Source organism: Caloenas nicobarica, chromosome 26 (genome assembly GCF_036013445.1).
Source record: "Caloenas nicobarica isolate bCalNic1 chromosome 26, bCalNic1.hap1, whole genome shotgun sequence".
In the NCBI taxonomy this organism is placed as follows: Eukaryota; Metazoa; Chordata; class Aves; order Columbiformes; family Columbidae; genus Caloenas; species Caloenas nicobarica.
Genome location: NC_088270.1, coordinates 4,292,396 through 4,307,157, shown reverse-complemented (window position 1 = coordinate 4,307,157; position 14,762 = coordinate 4,292,396). Strand labels below are relative to the sequence as shown.

The 14,762-nt window shown below is 53.6% G+C and overlaps 1 protein-coding gene across 2 annotated transcripts in view; it reads left to right on the top strand.

Moving 5' to 3' along the window:
• Positions 1-14,762, top strand: part of LOC135998767 (opioid-binding protein/cell adhesion molecule homolog) — a 243,354-nt gene that overhangs the window by 161,926 nt on the left and 66,666 nt on the right. Inside the window, exon 2 of one of the 2 annotated variants that reach the window (XM_065651984.1) lies at positions 4,124-4,208. In XM_065651984.1, coding sequence (XP_065508056.1) covers positions 4,124-4,208 — 85 coding nt within the window. Of the gene's footprint in view, positions 1-4,041; positions 4,209-14,762 lie in introns of those variants that run through there. The other variant, XM_065651983.1, reaches the window with a different exon arrangement.

The following is a 14,762-nucleotide window of genomic DNA, read 5'->3' as shown; positions in this document are numbered from 1 at the left end:
ATGGGAAAAGCAAGAAGCAGGGCGGCGGGGGTGTGGGGGAAGAGGTGTCGGGATGGGTTGCCAAATATGCCGGGTAAAAATTAGCAGCTGCAAGTGTGCAAGAGAAAAGGTGGAGAAAAGAGGGGGTAGGGACAGATGGAGAGGAGGAGGGAGAGAAAGAGGAGGTGGGAGAAAAGGGGAGGAGGGGATAATAGTGCAGAAAGATATTAGTTAAAAATCTTATAGCCCCGAGCCCAGACACCATCTGCACGTAGCAGGATAGCAACAAGACGCGGCTCTCTATATTTGCCACGGAGGTGTCACGTACATCTTGGCCAGATCGTGTGGCCAAGATGTTCAGGATGAGAAGTTTCACGTGCCCCAGGAGGGAGGCGCCTTGAAAGAGCCCCGTTTTCGGGAAGTGCCGAGCAGCTGTCTGCAAGCCGGGGACCGCAGAGGAGCCGGCGGCTTTGAAAAAGCTTGTCTGGGGCTTCCAGAGGGAGATCTGGAGAACTTCCACTTCCACCAGCGCTGGAGGGTGAATCCCCGGGAGCGAGGAGTAGCTCTTTGATTAAACAAGCCCAGGTCCTCCAAGGATTTCTCTCCCCTACAGCTCTGCTGGGTTTTTCCTTTCCTGGGTAAAGAATTAACCCCTTCAGTTGTGAGCGAGGCTGAATGTCTTAGAGACAAAAAAGTTCATCTGGGAGAAAGAAGGAAGAGGAAAAAAAAAAAAAGCTATTTCCTATGATCTTTGCATAAGATTTAGTTTTCTTTGCCTGCTGAGGACTGTGACAAGGACATGGTGGTTTGTTGTGTCCGTGCTTCATAGCATTCCCCTACCCAGGCAGGATGCTCGTGGGAAGGCCATGGGCTGCGAACATCTGTGTCTCGTTTAAAATGAGTTATAAATACTCTTTGGAGCTCTTTTGGAAGAGGCAGAGTCCCAAAGGGTGCTCATGAGGTGGCACTTGCATTGGACTCTCCCCATCCCTCGTGGCAGCTCATCTCGAGGGAGCTGCACCTGCTCCGTGCTGCACAGAGGGCAGCTCAGCACGCCCTGAGCTGTTTGAAAAAGGGGAAAATAATCCAGTGAGGCCAAAGAATAAAATCCAGGGTGGCCGTCCGTGGGTCGCGGCGGCTGCTCCCCAGCACGGCGCTGCTGCTGTGCTGCTCCAGGGCCCCCGGTCCCTCACTAATTACTTCCAGGCCTGTACTCTTGACATTTTGCAAGCTCCTGATTAGAGCAACGGAGGAGAAATCTCCGAGGGAGATGGAGGCCAAACTGCACCACTAATAAAAGCCGAGATTGACAATCGGCTGGGAGGCGAGAGACGGGGAGGTGCAGGGACTCGTCCTTGCAGTCTTGGTTTCTTGCTGAGCCTTTGGGATGATGAGAGAAGGTCAGGGCTTGTTAACGTCACCGTGAGGAGCAGGATCTGCCACTGCCATATGCCTGATGCCCCCAGGGCCTGTGCCAGCCTCCGAGTCCGTCTCAACTAGGCGATATTTTTAGACGTGGGCCTGAGCTGAAGCCACCCGCATGAGTCCCCCGTACAACCCCAGGTCTGCAAACTAAGTAAAAAAAGTGGCTCTGCTTGATTTTGTGTTTGCATCCAGGTTTTGTAGCCTCCTGGATATCCAGTTCTTTTTCCCTTGCCCTTTTCTCCCCCGTGTCTCACCGTGCTCCCTTCATTTGATGCCAGCGTGCGCACGTGGGAGGTGGCACTGACCGGAGCGGTGGGACTGGGAGGTGTTTGTCATGGGGTGGTCCCGAAGATGGGGGCAGGAGAGGCTGCTCTGGCTGCCTGTACCTGCTGTCGGATGCCCAAAGTGGCCTCTCAGCTGAGCATGGTTGAGATGCATTGGCTGCAGTCTCCTGCGTAGCTCATCTAGGCTGTTGGGTCTGTACCCAGTTAGGCAGGATTCTGTTATGTAAATGTGTATAAAAATCCCTTTCCAGCCCCCTCTTTCCCCTCCCCGATGCCCCATATATGCTCACCTGTGCCCAGCTGTCCGTAGCAGCCAGTTTAGCTATCTGTCTATCCATTTATGCCCTGCCTTTGCATCTGTTCATGTAGCCATGTCTCTGCAGCCTCCTCAGAGGCTCTTTCTGAGGCAGACAGGCTTTTTTTTTCCCCCCTTTAAATCTCCTGAATCACACCAGCTCTGGCACTGAAACAGCCGACGTGCATGTTGAGGGTTAAGCCAACTTTTCAGCAGCTGAAAGAGCTTCTCTGGTGGAGAACTCAGCCCTGCTTTTCTCGGTGCTTCTCTCAGCTCTGGAGTTGTCCTATTTATCCAAGCTGCAGTGAGCATCCCTCTGGTGCCCGCAGCCATCGCTGGTGCCGGGAGCCAGCACGCATCTTTGCAGTGCTAGCCCGTGGCTAGCGGGGTATTTAGGGCTGCTGCATCCCACTGCTGCATCCAGCGGACCCGCTATGCTGTTAATTGGGCTCGGGATCACTGAAAAACCCTCGCAAAATCTCCTTATCAGTTTTAGCAGCCGTGTTTGGGTCTCTGAATGAGGTCAGAGTCCCAAAATAGCTAAAACTCCGTCGCTGGTTGTTGTGCTTCTCCTCTAGCCCCTGCAAGGGGGCATGTTCCCCACGATATATTCGGTGGAAAAGGCTGATGGGCTCTGGAGGAAGGCATCCAGCTGAGGTCCAGCCTGCTCTGGCTTGGGCAGGAGGAACCGCACAGCACGTTGCGGGCAGATGGCAGCGTGAGGTTGGTTTTCCTTTGTAAGCACAGAGACAGATGCGTCACCGAGGTCTTGCTGCCCTTTGGGGAGGTGAATGGTGATCTCTAGGTGTCTCCAATGGTTGTGACCAGTGGGGTGGGAAGCCCTTGGGCTTCCTAGCGCCACGGTCTCTGTGTCAGGGAGCAAGGATGGGGCAGGGAGATCCTATGGAGCTCCCTTATAGCCTTGCAGGGAAAAAGCGTAGTGGCAGGACACCGTTTCTCGCAGGCACAGGGGACAAAGTGGTCCCAGCGGGGGTGGGAGACTCATCAACAGGTGGATGCAGAGAAAGATGCAAAGGAAGATGCAGAGAAAGATGCAGAGAACGATGCAGCGAAGGAGGGTGATGGAGCCAGCACCCTGCAGCACCTCGGGGGATGTGCTGCCAGAAAAGTCCCTTCCGCAGCCGGGGTCGAAATGGTTAAAGTGTGTGTGGGGGGGTTCGTGTGAGCCCGGCTCCCTCCGCAGGCGGCGGCGCGGCGCGGCAGGGGTTAAGGCTGGCGTGGGCAGCTGCGCATCGCTCCGCGCCCCTCCGCGGGTGTGCGGGGCTCGGGGCGTGCGGGAGCCCGAGTGCCGGCCAGGGATGGAGCCGCTGCCATGACAACCCCGGCCGGCGGGGCTGGGATGCTCCCCCGCTCCCCCTGCTCCCCGCTTTGCGGCTGAACGGGCAGCGCGGGGGGCGGTGGGTTCGGAGACCCCCTTAGAGGAGCCGAGGAGTCCGGGCGGTGGGGACGGCGCCTGCAGCTCCGCGGGGAAGTTTCGTTCTTGCAGCAGACTCGGCGTTTTGGGGCAGCATTTTTGTTTTTTATTTTCCTTTTCCGTGTGTTACCTGAACAAAAGAGCGACAGGCGGCAATCACCCCAACTCGGAGCGCATTTTGCTCCCCCGGCCTGTTTTTTATGGCCGCCCTCCCTTCCCTGCCAGCAACACTTACGCTTCCTCCTTGGGTTATAAACTTTTGATGCCAGATCCTCCGCAGCGCGTGCCCAACTGAATCTTAAAGTAGCGTCTCGAGCAGACACACGCACATCTGTGACCTTCATCTCTTGCTCCGCACCTTCTCTCCTCCTCTTCCTCCTCCTCCCGTCCTCCTCCCTCACCCGAGGATCCTGGGGACTCCCTCGGATGCCGCTCGGCAGGCTCAGAGCTCGCAGCCTGCCTTGCCGGGGGCTCTCCTGATCTCCGTGGAGCTCCGCATCGCTCGCCCCGGTGGTTTTGCTCCCCCCCGTCCCCACACACACGCACCCCCTCCCTCCTTTCCCCCCCCCTTCCCCCTTTTCGGGTGTGTTTTTTGCCTGTCGGAAAAGTCCCTGCTGCCCAGGATGGGGGTCGGTGGGTGCTTAGCCCTGCCCTGGAGGTGCCTGGTCGTCCTCTGTCTCAGGCTGCTCTTCCTTGTGCCCGCAGGAGTGCCCGTGCGCAGCGGAGATGCCACCTTCCCCAAAGCTATGGACAACGTGACAGTGCGGCAAGGGGAGAGTGCCACGCTCAGGTAGGAGCAGCCGGATTTCTGCCTTTTGGGGGGATGGAGGGGGTCGTGGCTGTGTTATCCGAGGGGTGCCGTGCGCCGAGCGGGGCTGCCGGAGGATGCCGGCACCGGCTGGAGACTTTGCGTGCGTCCCAGGGGCTCGTCCCCGTCGTGGCAGGGGACACGGTTTTGGGGGGCTTGCGTGGCGGGGAGCGGGCTGAGCGGGGGGCTGCGGGTGCCAGACGAGCTGACAAAGGGGCTCAGGTGACAGACAGTGAGTTCGCGCTGCCTGGCGCTCCCGAAGTTGTGTCTGCGTGGGAGGGGAAGGGGGGTCCGCGCTGCCTGCGCCCGTGCCAGCCTGCGCTGCCGGCGGGTTTCCAGGGCTGCGATGCCTCCGAGGTGTCAGTGTTACGCCTTGATCGCTTTATAGTCTCTGCACGAATCCGTTAATATCAAATCAATCGTTTACTCCAGGGGTGCATCTTATGAATTCTGATGGATGCTTTACCTTACGCTGTTTGCTGTGGGAGAAAGGCAGGCGGCTTATATGCAGATGGGCTACTTCTGTGCTGCACAATACAGCAGAGCGTCCCTTTTGATTCCCTGAATGAGTTACAGGTGTACATGGTGCATTACCCGTGTCGGATAGCAGCTCTCTATAGTCATCGCAGCAGCGTGACCAGATGAGCAAAGAGCAGCCCAGCTTCTTTTTTCGGAGGACGATGGGGAGTCAGCTCGCGTCTGGGGCTTTGGGTTGCGCCGTGCGTGCTTCAGGCAGCCCGGCTTGGAGCTGAGCCAGTTAATCCAGCTGGGCAAGCAACCCCGGGACTGGAGGAAGAAGCGCGGGGAGGGTGGGACGTGAGTCTGGAGGAGTTGCTCTGCTGCTTTCTCCGCAACAGCGAGCAGCGTGTGCTGCTCCCCGGCTCCGACCGGGAGTCACGGGGCTGCAGCAGAGAGCAGCTGCTCTTCCCAAAGCCAGGCGTAAGGCTTGGCATAAGCAAGCCAAGCGTGTCACGCTCTCCGTTAGCAGCCGAGCTGCCGCAGGGATGAGGAGCTTGCATGGTGGGGGGGGGGGTCAGACAGGCTTTCCGTGGCCGGCGTGGGGTCTGTGGAGAGGAAATGTTCGGTGCGTAACGTGGTGGTGGGGAAATGGGCTCCGATTTGAGGTGCTCAGAGAGGCGTTGGTCGCTTGTCTGCCTGCCCGCCAGACTTGGGGATGTCGCCTGTGCCAGAGACCTGCTGGGACACGCTTGTCATCACCCCGTGTAACTGGGTAGCAGAGGGCACGTTTCCCCGTGCTTTTCGTAATTGGACTGCAAACGATGATTAACCTGCGCTGGAGCGAGCAAGGCAGTTTAAAGAAGGCCAGACAATCCCCCCGAGAGATGCCTTTGGCCTCGGTGCTCTGTTCCTCGCTGTCTGAATGTGTCTCCCCGGTGAAACGTGGGGTTTGGGGCGCTCCTGGAGGTCAGAGCAGCATGGATGAGCAGTTTGGGGGGCTGAGCCCCTTCCCCGGGGAGCCCTGGGGCTCCAGCCGAACCTGCTGCCAGCAGAGGGCTGACTTGGATTTTTTTTTTTTTAAAGCTTCTGGCCTCTTTTCTGTGCTGTTTGCAGAAGTGGATGTTTGTGAAGCAGCCAGCCCCGGAGCGGTGGGGGGTATTTTAGCTTTGCTGCAAGAATTCTGCATCCCCTGGTGGGATGCTTAGAGGAGCCTCCTGCCCCAAGAGCACTTGTTCTCAACCCATTTCCCCCCTCAGCATCTGCTCCTGCCCAGGCTCTCTGGTGCTGCTTTTCCATGCTCTCATCTCCTCCTTTTGTTTCTTCTCAGGTTTAACTTCTCCCTGCTGCAGTCAGGTTTTTGGCATCCAGCCCCCATTTACCCTCGGTTCTCCCCATCTCTCCTTGCAACGCTGTTTCCCAACAAGCCCCCCTGTTTGCTCCCAGCCCTATTTTCCTGCTGCTGCCCTGCATAGCGAGCAATTTTTTGTCTTCCCTTGGGTCTGGAGATGGGCAAGACATTGCACTCAGCAACCCAAAGGGGTCTGTGGAGTGTTTCAAGGATGTGGCTGGTATTTATTTGCAGGCTGCAATACCCTGCCAGGGATGGGAAAGTGCCCTGGGTGATGCTTATGGTAGGTGGCACTGATGGGGTTTTTTTCCCCTACAAATAGTCTGTGCGCACACAGCAGGAGCAGATGTGGTGTCCCCTGCTGTCCTCCCTGCAAAATGGCACTTCTCCGGGGGCTGCAGCTGAAGATAGCCGAGGAGGTGGGACCTGAAAAACTGAGACCTGTAATTCCAGCTCGTCACACTTGCAGAATGAGCCGCAGGATTGCCAGGTTTTGGAGGGGCCAGGTCCTCTCCCACCCCGCTTTGTATGGGGATGAGTTGGGCTCAGCCCGCGACTCTCCCTGCCTTCGCTGGGGCCGGTGGGAAGCTCTTTGCTTCCCAAGACCGGCTCTTTGACCACAGGTTGCATTGCAGAAAGGAGCTGTGAGAGAGCAGAACCGCACGCGAGCGGCGGAGGAAACCCGGAGGCTTTTCAGGCCGGTTGTGGTTTTCCTGTATTGGATTTTGGGCGCTCCCATTTCCAGCTCTCCACCCATTTTTTCGGCATAATCTTGCAGAAAGTGAGGCTCCATCTGCAGGCGGCTTCTAGGTCATCTTAAATCAGCGGCAGATGATCCCCCTGTTTTAAGCAGGTTGTTGATAATTCACTACTTTTTACTGTAAGAACAAACAATTCCCGTAATAGCCCTACACCTCTCCTCTCCGGGGAACTCAAGGCAGTTTGCAAATTCTCTGTGTGCCATTAAAAAGAAAATCAAACTGCCTCTTACCTGCCTCTGAAATAGAAAACCTTGTGCCATGAAGCGGGTGTTTAGACGACACGGGGCCGTAGGAAGGGACCAAACCGCAGGTCACGCCGTGGCGGATATTCGAGCGGTGTTTAAAACGGGGCCCGGGTAGTAAATGAGATCGTATCACTCGTGCCGCCAGCAAACCGACCTTTTATAACAGGCATCAGTACAGTTCATAAAGACATAAAACAACAGCTGCTCAAAATTTCAAGGCTTTATGGTTTTATCTGTATTTAAGAAATATTGGCACCTTTATTTGTTTTTTTTTTAAGGTAAAAAGAGTGCGTTTCGGCAGGGAGGGAGTCACTGGGAGGCTGGGTGTGCTGGGTTTTCCTTGACTGTTGCCAAGGACTTGAGGAGCCCGCTCTGTTGCTCTCTGCCTCAGTTTCCCCATCTGTAGAATGGAGCCAACAGCAGTTGTTTCTCAGCGATGATTAGAAGCAGCGAGTGTTCATAGATGGTGCTGGGATAGTACCAGAAACGTTAGGCATGTATAACTAGGTTTTTCTCTAAACTAAATAATACAGAGATGCTGTTTCTCTGTATTTAAAGGTAGATTTTTAAGTCACATCCCCCTCCACCTTCCTATTTGCTTCTTGCGAGCCCATGGCCTCCCCATTGCTTCTCCATGGAGGAGACCAAAGGACCAGGGTAGCTTTGCTCATTCACATCCCCGTCTCTGCGACCGGCTATATTGTGTCAATTAGCAGCTATGAGAACAATTCCAATTAAAAATAAAAAGCCGGAATAAAACACCATGAGACGCCGTTCTTCCATTTATTTTTGCAATTATAGTTTTAATTATTTCTGACAATGCAGCTTTTTTTTTTTTTTCCTGTGCGTGTGTGTGTGATAATCTACCGCAGTCCATTTCCCAGCGCTCGACGAGGCCTCAGTAAAACACAAGCAGCAGGAGCAGGCGGCAGGACCGCGGTGTCTGGCCATAGGTCTGCAAAGTTGGGAAATCGGATTTTTTTTTTGGCCTCTTTCTGGGTCAAACTTGCCGGCCCTTGGTTTACCTAATTGCTAATGGGGGTTGTGACACTCACCTGCCGCCGTGCAAACCGCGACACCCGACAGGGAAAAGAAGCGCTAATGCAGCCACGGCTCCGCTGTTAAATCCTTGCTGAGAAGCGGGGAAGAGAGCCGCCGCTTTTTGTGTGCGGATGCTAAAAGCGTGGGGATTAGCCAAGAGCAGATTAGTGAGGACTTGCTCCATCGCTGCCCCTTCCCTCCCCCTTCCTACCCAAAAAGTTTTCTGGAGCAGCTAAATATATACCTGCCGTTTCCAAGGTAGAGCTCGCTGCGTGGCGGAGCTGTAATTGGCGACTCAGTGCAATTACAGCCACGGATTCTGGCATTTGGATCCTCCTGGCTGGCATAATAATTTCTCCCTAGGTAGCTGGTATTTAACTTGTCTTATCTGCTCCTGATAGTTATAATTACAGTGCCCGCTAATTTTACTGTAATGTTGCAGCCGTTTGGATGGGTGGTTGGAGAAAGGTCAGGGGGTTGCAGGAGGGCTCCATCCCTCCATCCCAGCCCCATCGAGGCAAATCCTTCTTTTTCCCACCTTGCTGGGGCTGGAGCAACCCTCACTGTGCCGTTATCCGGGGTGGCATCAGGGGAGGAGATGCTGGAAGGAGTTTCAAGTCCTTTCATCCTGGTTTTGGGATGAATCTCAGTCTCCATCTCGGATCGGGATAAGGGTGACTAGTTGTTTGGGGTGCCTGTTTGGGTTGCACGGGGAGAAGGTTCGTTGTTCCAGCTCAGGAGCAGCGTCCTGCTGTGTGATGGAGAGATTTGGAGCTGGCTTTGGGGAGTTCAGCTTCACCCGACAGGGTTTTTGCTGCTGCTTGTGCCAAGGCAGAGCCCATAAGGCGAGAGAGGCTTTGCCCTTAGTCTAGGACCAGATTTGAGCAGCAGAGAGCTAAAGCCTTGCTGACGTGCAGATTGTAACCAGAGCACTGGGGTTTTGCTTCGGAAAAGCCTGTTTTTGAGAGTGCAGAGCTGGTCCAGCTCTGCAGCAGGAGGAGGAGTCACCATCACCCCTCCAAGGATGCGAGTGCCGGGAATGTCCCCTTGCCGAGCAGAAAACCAGCCCCCATGCGAAGTTTTTTGAGCTGTACTAACCAGAAATAGTTACGAGCGGAGCTATTCAACTCCAGGGGATGAGACTGAACTGTTAGTAATCCTTTCGCTACAGGGTACATGAGGTCTTTTCGCAGGCATAATAGACTCCTCAGGACCGCGAGCGGTAATCGCCGTCCTTCCCCGGACGCCGCACGCTGCTCCAGGAGCTCGGCTCTTTGTTTCTAGAACAGGATTAGGTGTTAACGCTGCAAAAATGAACCCGGGGCACAGTGGCTGTCTTTTCACGTTCCCACTTTCCGAAGAGTTTCTCTCTTCCCTCCGCTGCTCTCACAGTTTGCCTCCTCCTCGCGTTTCTCAGCCTGAGACCGCGGATGCTTTTTACAGCAGCTGGACATATTGTTTTAAGTGATAATCTTCAGATACTGCAGCCGAGCAGACAGTTCATAAGGAATATCTGATTCGGTGACTATCACTTGTTCTTCTGTCCTTGTGAGCAGCCTTTGAGGGTTAGGATGTTCTGCTTTTTCTTCTTTTTTTTTTCTAAAGAAAGAAATAATTCCCCCACAGCCCCTTGCCAACAATTCTTAGCCTGTAATGGGTTGTTTACTGCGGGTTTGATGTGATGCGTAGGTCTCGTCTTCCCTGACAGACAGAAACCCTTCAAGGCCGGATCTTCAGTGCAAAATACTCGCGTATTGTACTTCTGTTTTCCTATGAATATTTCCCAAGATTGGCTTAAAATGAGTCGTTTCCATGACTATACTCGCTTGATGGACTTGTTCCTCGGGATACAAATGGGTCTCCAAGTCTGCTCCTCCGCTGAGCCGGGGGATAATGAGAATAACAACTGTTGTGGCGTAGGATCAGATGAGTCCCCGCTAAATTGTGCTGACTCCACTAAGGCGCTTGGTGCAGGTGGAGTTCAGACCCAAGGAACTGCAGCACAGGGCATCTTGTTTTGTCTTCTCTTAGTGTATCAGGACTTGTGCGTGGTGTCACCTCCGGGCTGGAGCTGGAGAGAAGAGGAATGGGAGGACAGGAGGGAGAAAGGAGAAGGAGAGAGGGGAGAAGTTGGGAGGGAAAAAGCGAATGGCAGGTGCAAGAAGGGAATGATGCAAGGGAAAAACTCCCATTGCATGAAGTTCAGTGCCATGGGATGAGTTCTTAAATCAGAGCCCAGCAGTCAGCATGGCCAGCTGGACCAGACAGGGGGAAAGAGGATCCCCTCACCTCCTATTTATTTATGTTTTCTATGTATGTGTATATATGTATCTCTCTTAAAAAAAAAAAAAAACCCTAACAAATTTCTAACCCATATAAATCCAATTACCTATGTTTTGCCTGCAGGGAGCTGGGGAGATTAATGTTTGGTGTTTTGGCAGGAACGTAAAAAGAAATAGGTGGTAATAACAATGAAGGCTCGTAAAAAGGAACCGATAGCCGTGTCTGCGCCCGGGAACCCGGCCATAATTCTGGTGGGCATGTCCCGCCACGGTGTCCTGGTCCAGTGGAGGGACAGGACAGAGCCCCGAGTGTCCCTGGGCACCTGAGCGGGGATGACATTAATGTGATGATAATCGAGGCTGATAAAAAGAAATGGTTTATGCTCTGAGGGTGCCTTCTTGTGACACATCCCTCTCTGTGCTGTGGCTTGTAAGAACCACGGGAGCACGCAGCTGTTATCCCTGTTTTGCAGAGAGGCAAGAAATTCCCAAGGAGGGAGAATGAGCATGGGGGTTCTTATTTGGAAGGCAAGACGGGAGCTGAGCTCGTGCTGAGTCTGTGATTGCGTTGGTCCTTGCTTGGAGTGATGTGGCCGGAGGTTTTTTTGGGTAGTTATGGCTGTGGGTCGGAGTCGCGAGTACCAGGGGCCTCTCTCCATTTGGCTTTGACACTTTGGAGCCAGCCGCTCGTCGTCCTTCATTGCTACTGTCCCCTCCGTGTCCCCTGTATGGCAGGTCCGGCACAGCGAGTGCCACCCCGTGCTGCTCCCTCCGCGGCCACAGATTAATCGCGGTTCAGATATTACGTCCCTGCAGCGGTTTCTGCCTCCTCTGCCGGCTTCACATCAGGCTCCTTCCTCTCCGTTTATTACCACCACCGGTTTTATAACCCACTTTATCAGATGATTTTTTTTTTTTTTTTTTAGCTTTCTTAAAGAGCATAACCCATGAGCAACTCATCATTTCAGAAAGAGGGAGAGCGCCGTAGAAAGCCTCCGCGCTTAGACCTTAAATGAAGAGCCTGCTTTACCGTGTTGTTGCATTTAATTCAATCAAGGCAGTTAGAGCCGAGATTTAAAGCCCTTTGTTGCCATCACAGGAGTTGCTCTGACGCAGCAGCAGGTAGAGGAACAGATTTGAGCCCATTTCCAAGGAGACTGGAAGTAACTGGTGGAAGTGGCCAGGTTGTTGGCATGCACGTCGCATCCCATCTCGCTCTCCATCACCCTCCCTGCTCTTGCTCCTTATCCCCATGTATTCCTTTAAGTGGAATTGATTAGTTTGTCTCTTTTTTTTTTTTTTTATTGAGGGAGGGTGCTGGTTTTAATTAATATTCTGAACTGTATGGTAATTATGCCGGCTGGTCCCATCGCTGTCTGAGTCACCCTCTCCTCCCTCGTTCTTGCGAAAAGGCTGTTTGGACTTAATTGAAGTTGGAGATTGAGGGCTGGTGGGAACAGCGGGAGTCTCGCAGGGGGTTTGATGAAATGATTGCTGCGGGGGAAGCAGCTCCTTTCTTCCCGGGGTCATAGATTGCGATGCCCAGACACTTACGACCATGTGGTTTGACCATTACACATCTCGTCCCGCGTTCCCCGTCCTGCACCCGCAAAAAGCAACAGCCCCTGTTTTGGGGCAAGAGGAGCCCATTTTGGGTGTGTTGCCCTCTGCTTAGACACATCCCCTCCCCGGACCCGTTGCCGCCGGGGGTGTTGCGGGTTGTGGCCGGGGATAATGGAGAAGCTGTGTGGACTCGGCACGTCTTTTTTATCTCCCTTTCCAGCACTGCCACTGGAGCTCAAACGCAGCCCAAGCGAGAGCTTAACAAGCTCCGAGAGCTGTCCGGAAAGTTATCCTGACACCAAGTGACAGCCTCTCAATTGATATCCTCCGGAGACTTTAAACTCACTTCTGCGAGGTTTCCAAAGCTGGTCTTGTCTCGTACCTGAAGAATCCTTGATCTGCGGCGAGGCCTCCCCTGCTTTGTCTCATTGCTCTTGACGTTTCGCTTTGTTGCATGCTGCAGCACGGGTAAACTCTGCCGCACAACTATTTAAGAGGAGTTTCTCTTTCTCTCTGCTCCTCCTCTGGTCTGCTTTTTGCTCTTGCAGACGTTCCCGTATCAATTGCTGGGGACGATGCTGTTCCTGCTGGGCTCTGCAGGGAACTGGCTGGAGCTGCTGCTCATCCCAGAGGGCAGGGGATGCTCCAGAGCAGCGGGGAAAGGCAAATGCAGTGTCTGCTGTGCAAAAGGGAATAGAAACTGTCCTGGGAGATCGCTCGCCCTCCGTCCTGAGAAAGCTCTGGAGAGACATCAAGGAAAAATTTCTGTCATTGGCTAGGAAAGGACAAGAAGCCGTGCCGCAGCCAGCAGAGATTTGTCAAGGAGAAATTGTGTCGGACTAATCTAATATCCTCCGTGCGACAGTGTAAAGAGCCTGGTGGGTGGGGGGGAAGCAGGAGATGCCTCTGATGGTGACCAGGCGATGCTGTAGCTTCCGTCCTAAGAGCTGATGGCAAGCCTAAGGTGGGAACCAGTCTGGAGCAGGTTGTAGGGAAACGGACTGGCTGCCTTAAGTTGCTTCCTTGCTTTTGAGACCCACCCCAATACGAATTCTTTGCCCAACCCATAGGAAAAGCCACCTTTGCAGTAGTTTCAGGCTGCGGCTGGTTGATAGTGTCCTGCTGGATTTGCACGGAGGGCTTGGGGACCATCTCCATGTCCTAAACCTCCTTGCGCAGGATTTCTGGTGCACGAGCGTGTCTGTATCGTCAATGTGCTGCTGAGCTGATGTTTTGGGATGCCACCAAGGACTTCGAAGGTTTCTGAAGTAGAAATGTGTGGTTATGATGTCTAGTTGTACATTCAATGTAACCCAGAGCGGAGCATATTAGCTGGTCCATAAGGCTGGGTTGGTTTTCCTTCCGTGCAGTGGCAGCATCGACCCCTTCCCCGCTCACCGTGCAGCCCCGTTATGGACCAGAGAAGGTTTTAAGAGGCAGGTGGGACCTGCCCAGGCTCTGTAACTGAGGCTACAGACTCTCAGAAGTGCACTTGGAGCATTTTCCTTGATTTTGCTTTTATTGCCCGGTAGACCAGCGATGGGGCCAGCCCATCTGCACAAAGCAGCTCCCTCACTAAAAGTTGCTCTGCCCGTTGGCCATATCCTGTGCGTGAGCTGGGAGGGTGCTCAGTGTGTTTTCGCCTTTTCGCCAGTTTTCCAGCCGACTGCTTGCATTCGGAGCCAGCTGGTGATGCCCCGAGAAGGAGCTCTGATGTCTGCTCAGCCCTGGGCTTTGTCCTGCGGTTGCTGAGCATGCAGCTGGTTCTCAAGAATGATGCTGCACTTAGCAGGGTGCTGCCAAACCCGCCGCGTCCAGCAGGTTATTTCCCTTCAGAAGCCATTTATCTTCTTCCCTTTCAGACGCGGGGCTTCTGTCTCTCGTCTTTCTTTCCCTCCCATGCGGGAAGGAGCCTGCTCCTCCCAACCCTCCCAAATCAGCGGCTCTGGGCAGGGGGTCAGACCCATCCGAGGAGCACGGGGACATGCAGGGAAGGAGAGGGGCTGGCAGGGCTCGGTGGGCTCCTGCGATGCCGCTTGACAGCTATCGATTCCTTCCCAGTTATTATTTAGATGGAGATTACTCCGGACTTCAGCTTCTCGCGCGTGTCTTTTCCGATCAGGTTTTCGGATGAGGCTGCCCTGCGGGCGGGTGGGATGCCAGCAGGTGCCGGGCTGGGGTTTGAAAGCATTTTTTCTGGCAGGGAATCGGCAATTTGCCTCCGTTTCTCAGGATTTTGCGCGGAGCGAGAGAGAAGCTGGGATGCAAAATGTCAGATGGGAAGTTCAGGAGCGCCTTGGGCTCTGCCACTGCCTCTTGCTATGGCCTTGGGCACCTCACTTACCTCAATTGACTGCCTCAATTAAAAAGCAGTGGCTCTGAATTTCCTGACTTTTCCTGTTCCCTGTAGTCGGAGGAATCTGATCCTTGGGTAGGGGCTTGCACACTGCCCAGCACTTTTGAAAATCCCATCCAAAAATTATCTTCAGGAGCAACACTCTTTGTCATTAAACACTGACTTATTAGTACAAGAGAATGCTGTGTGATGGTTATAAAAGTTTAGCAACTGTGTATATCTATTACCTAGCTGCTAAATCTTTATATGCCTTAAATAATCAATTGATATTAAATTAGCATACAGGACTATTACTGCCTTCCTAAATCTATAATGATAAACCAAGTTACAAGTTATTGGACATTAATTACTAACCGATGATTAGAAACAGCAAGACATTTACCAGCCTCATCCCAGATATAATACAGCGTGTCCGCGCACACTGCAGAGCTAAACCATGCCGACTGTCTCTTAATAATCAATGGGTGTTTAACATGCAATA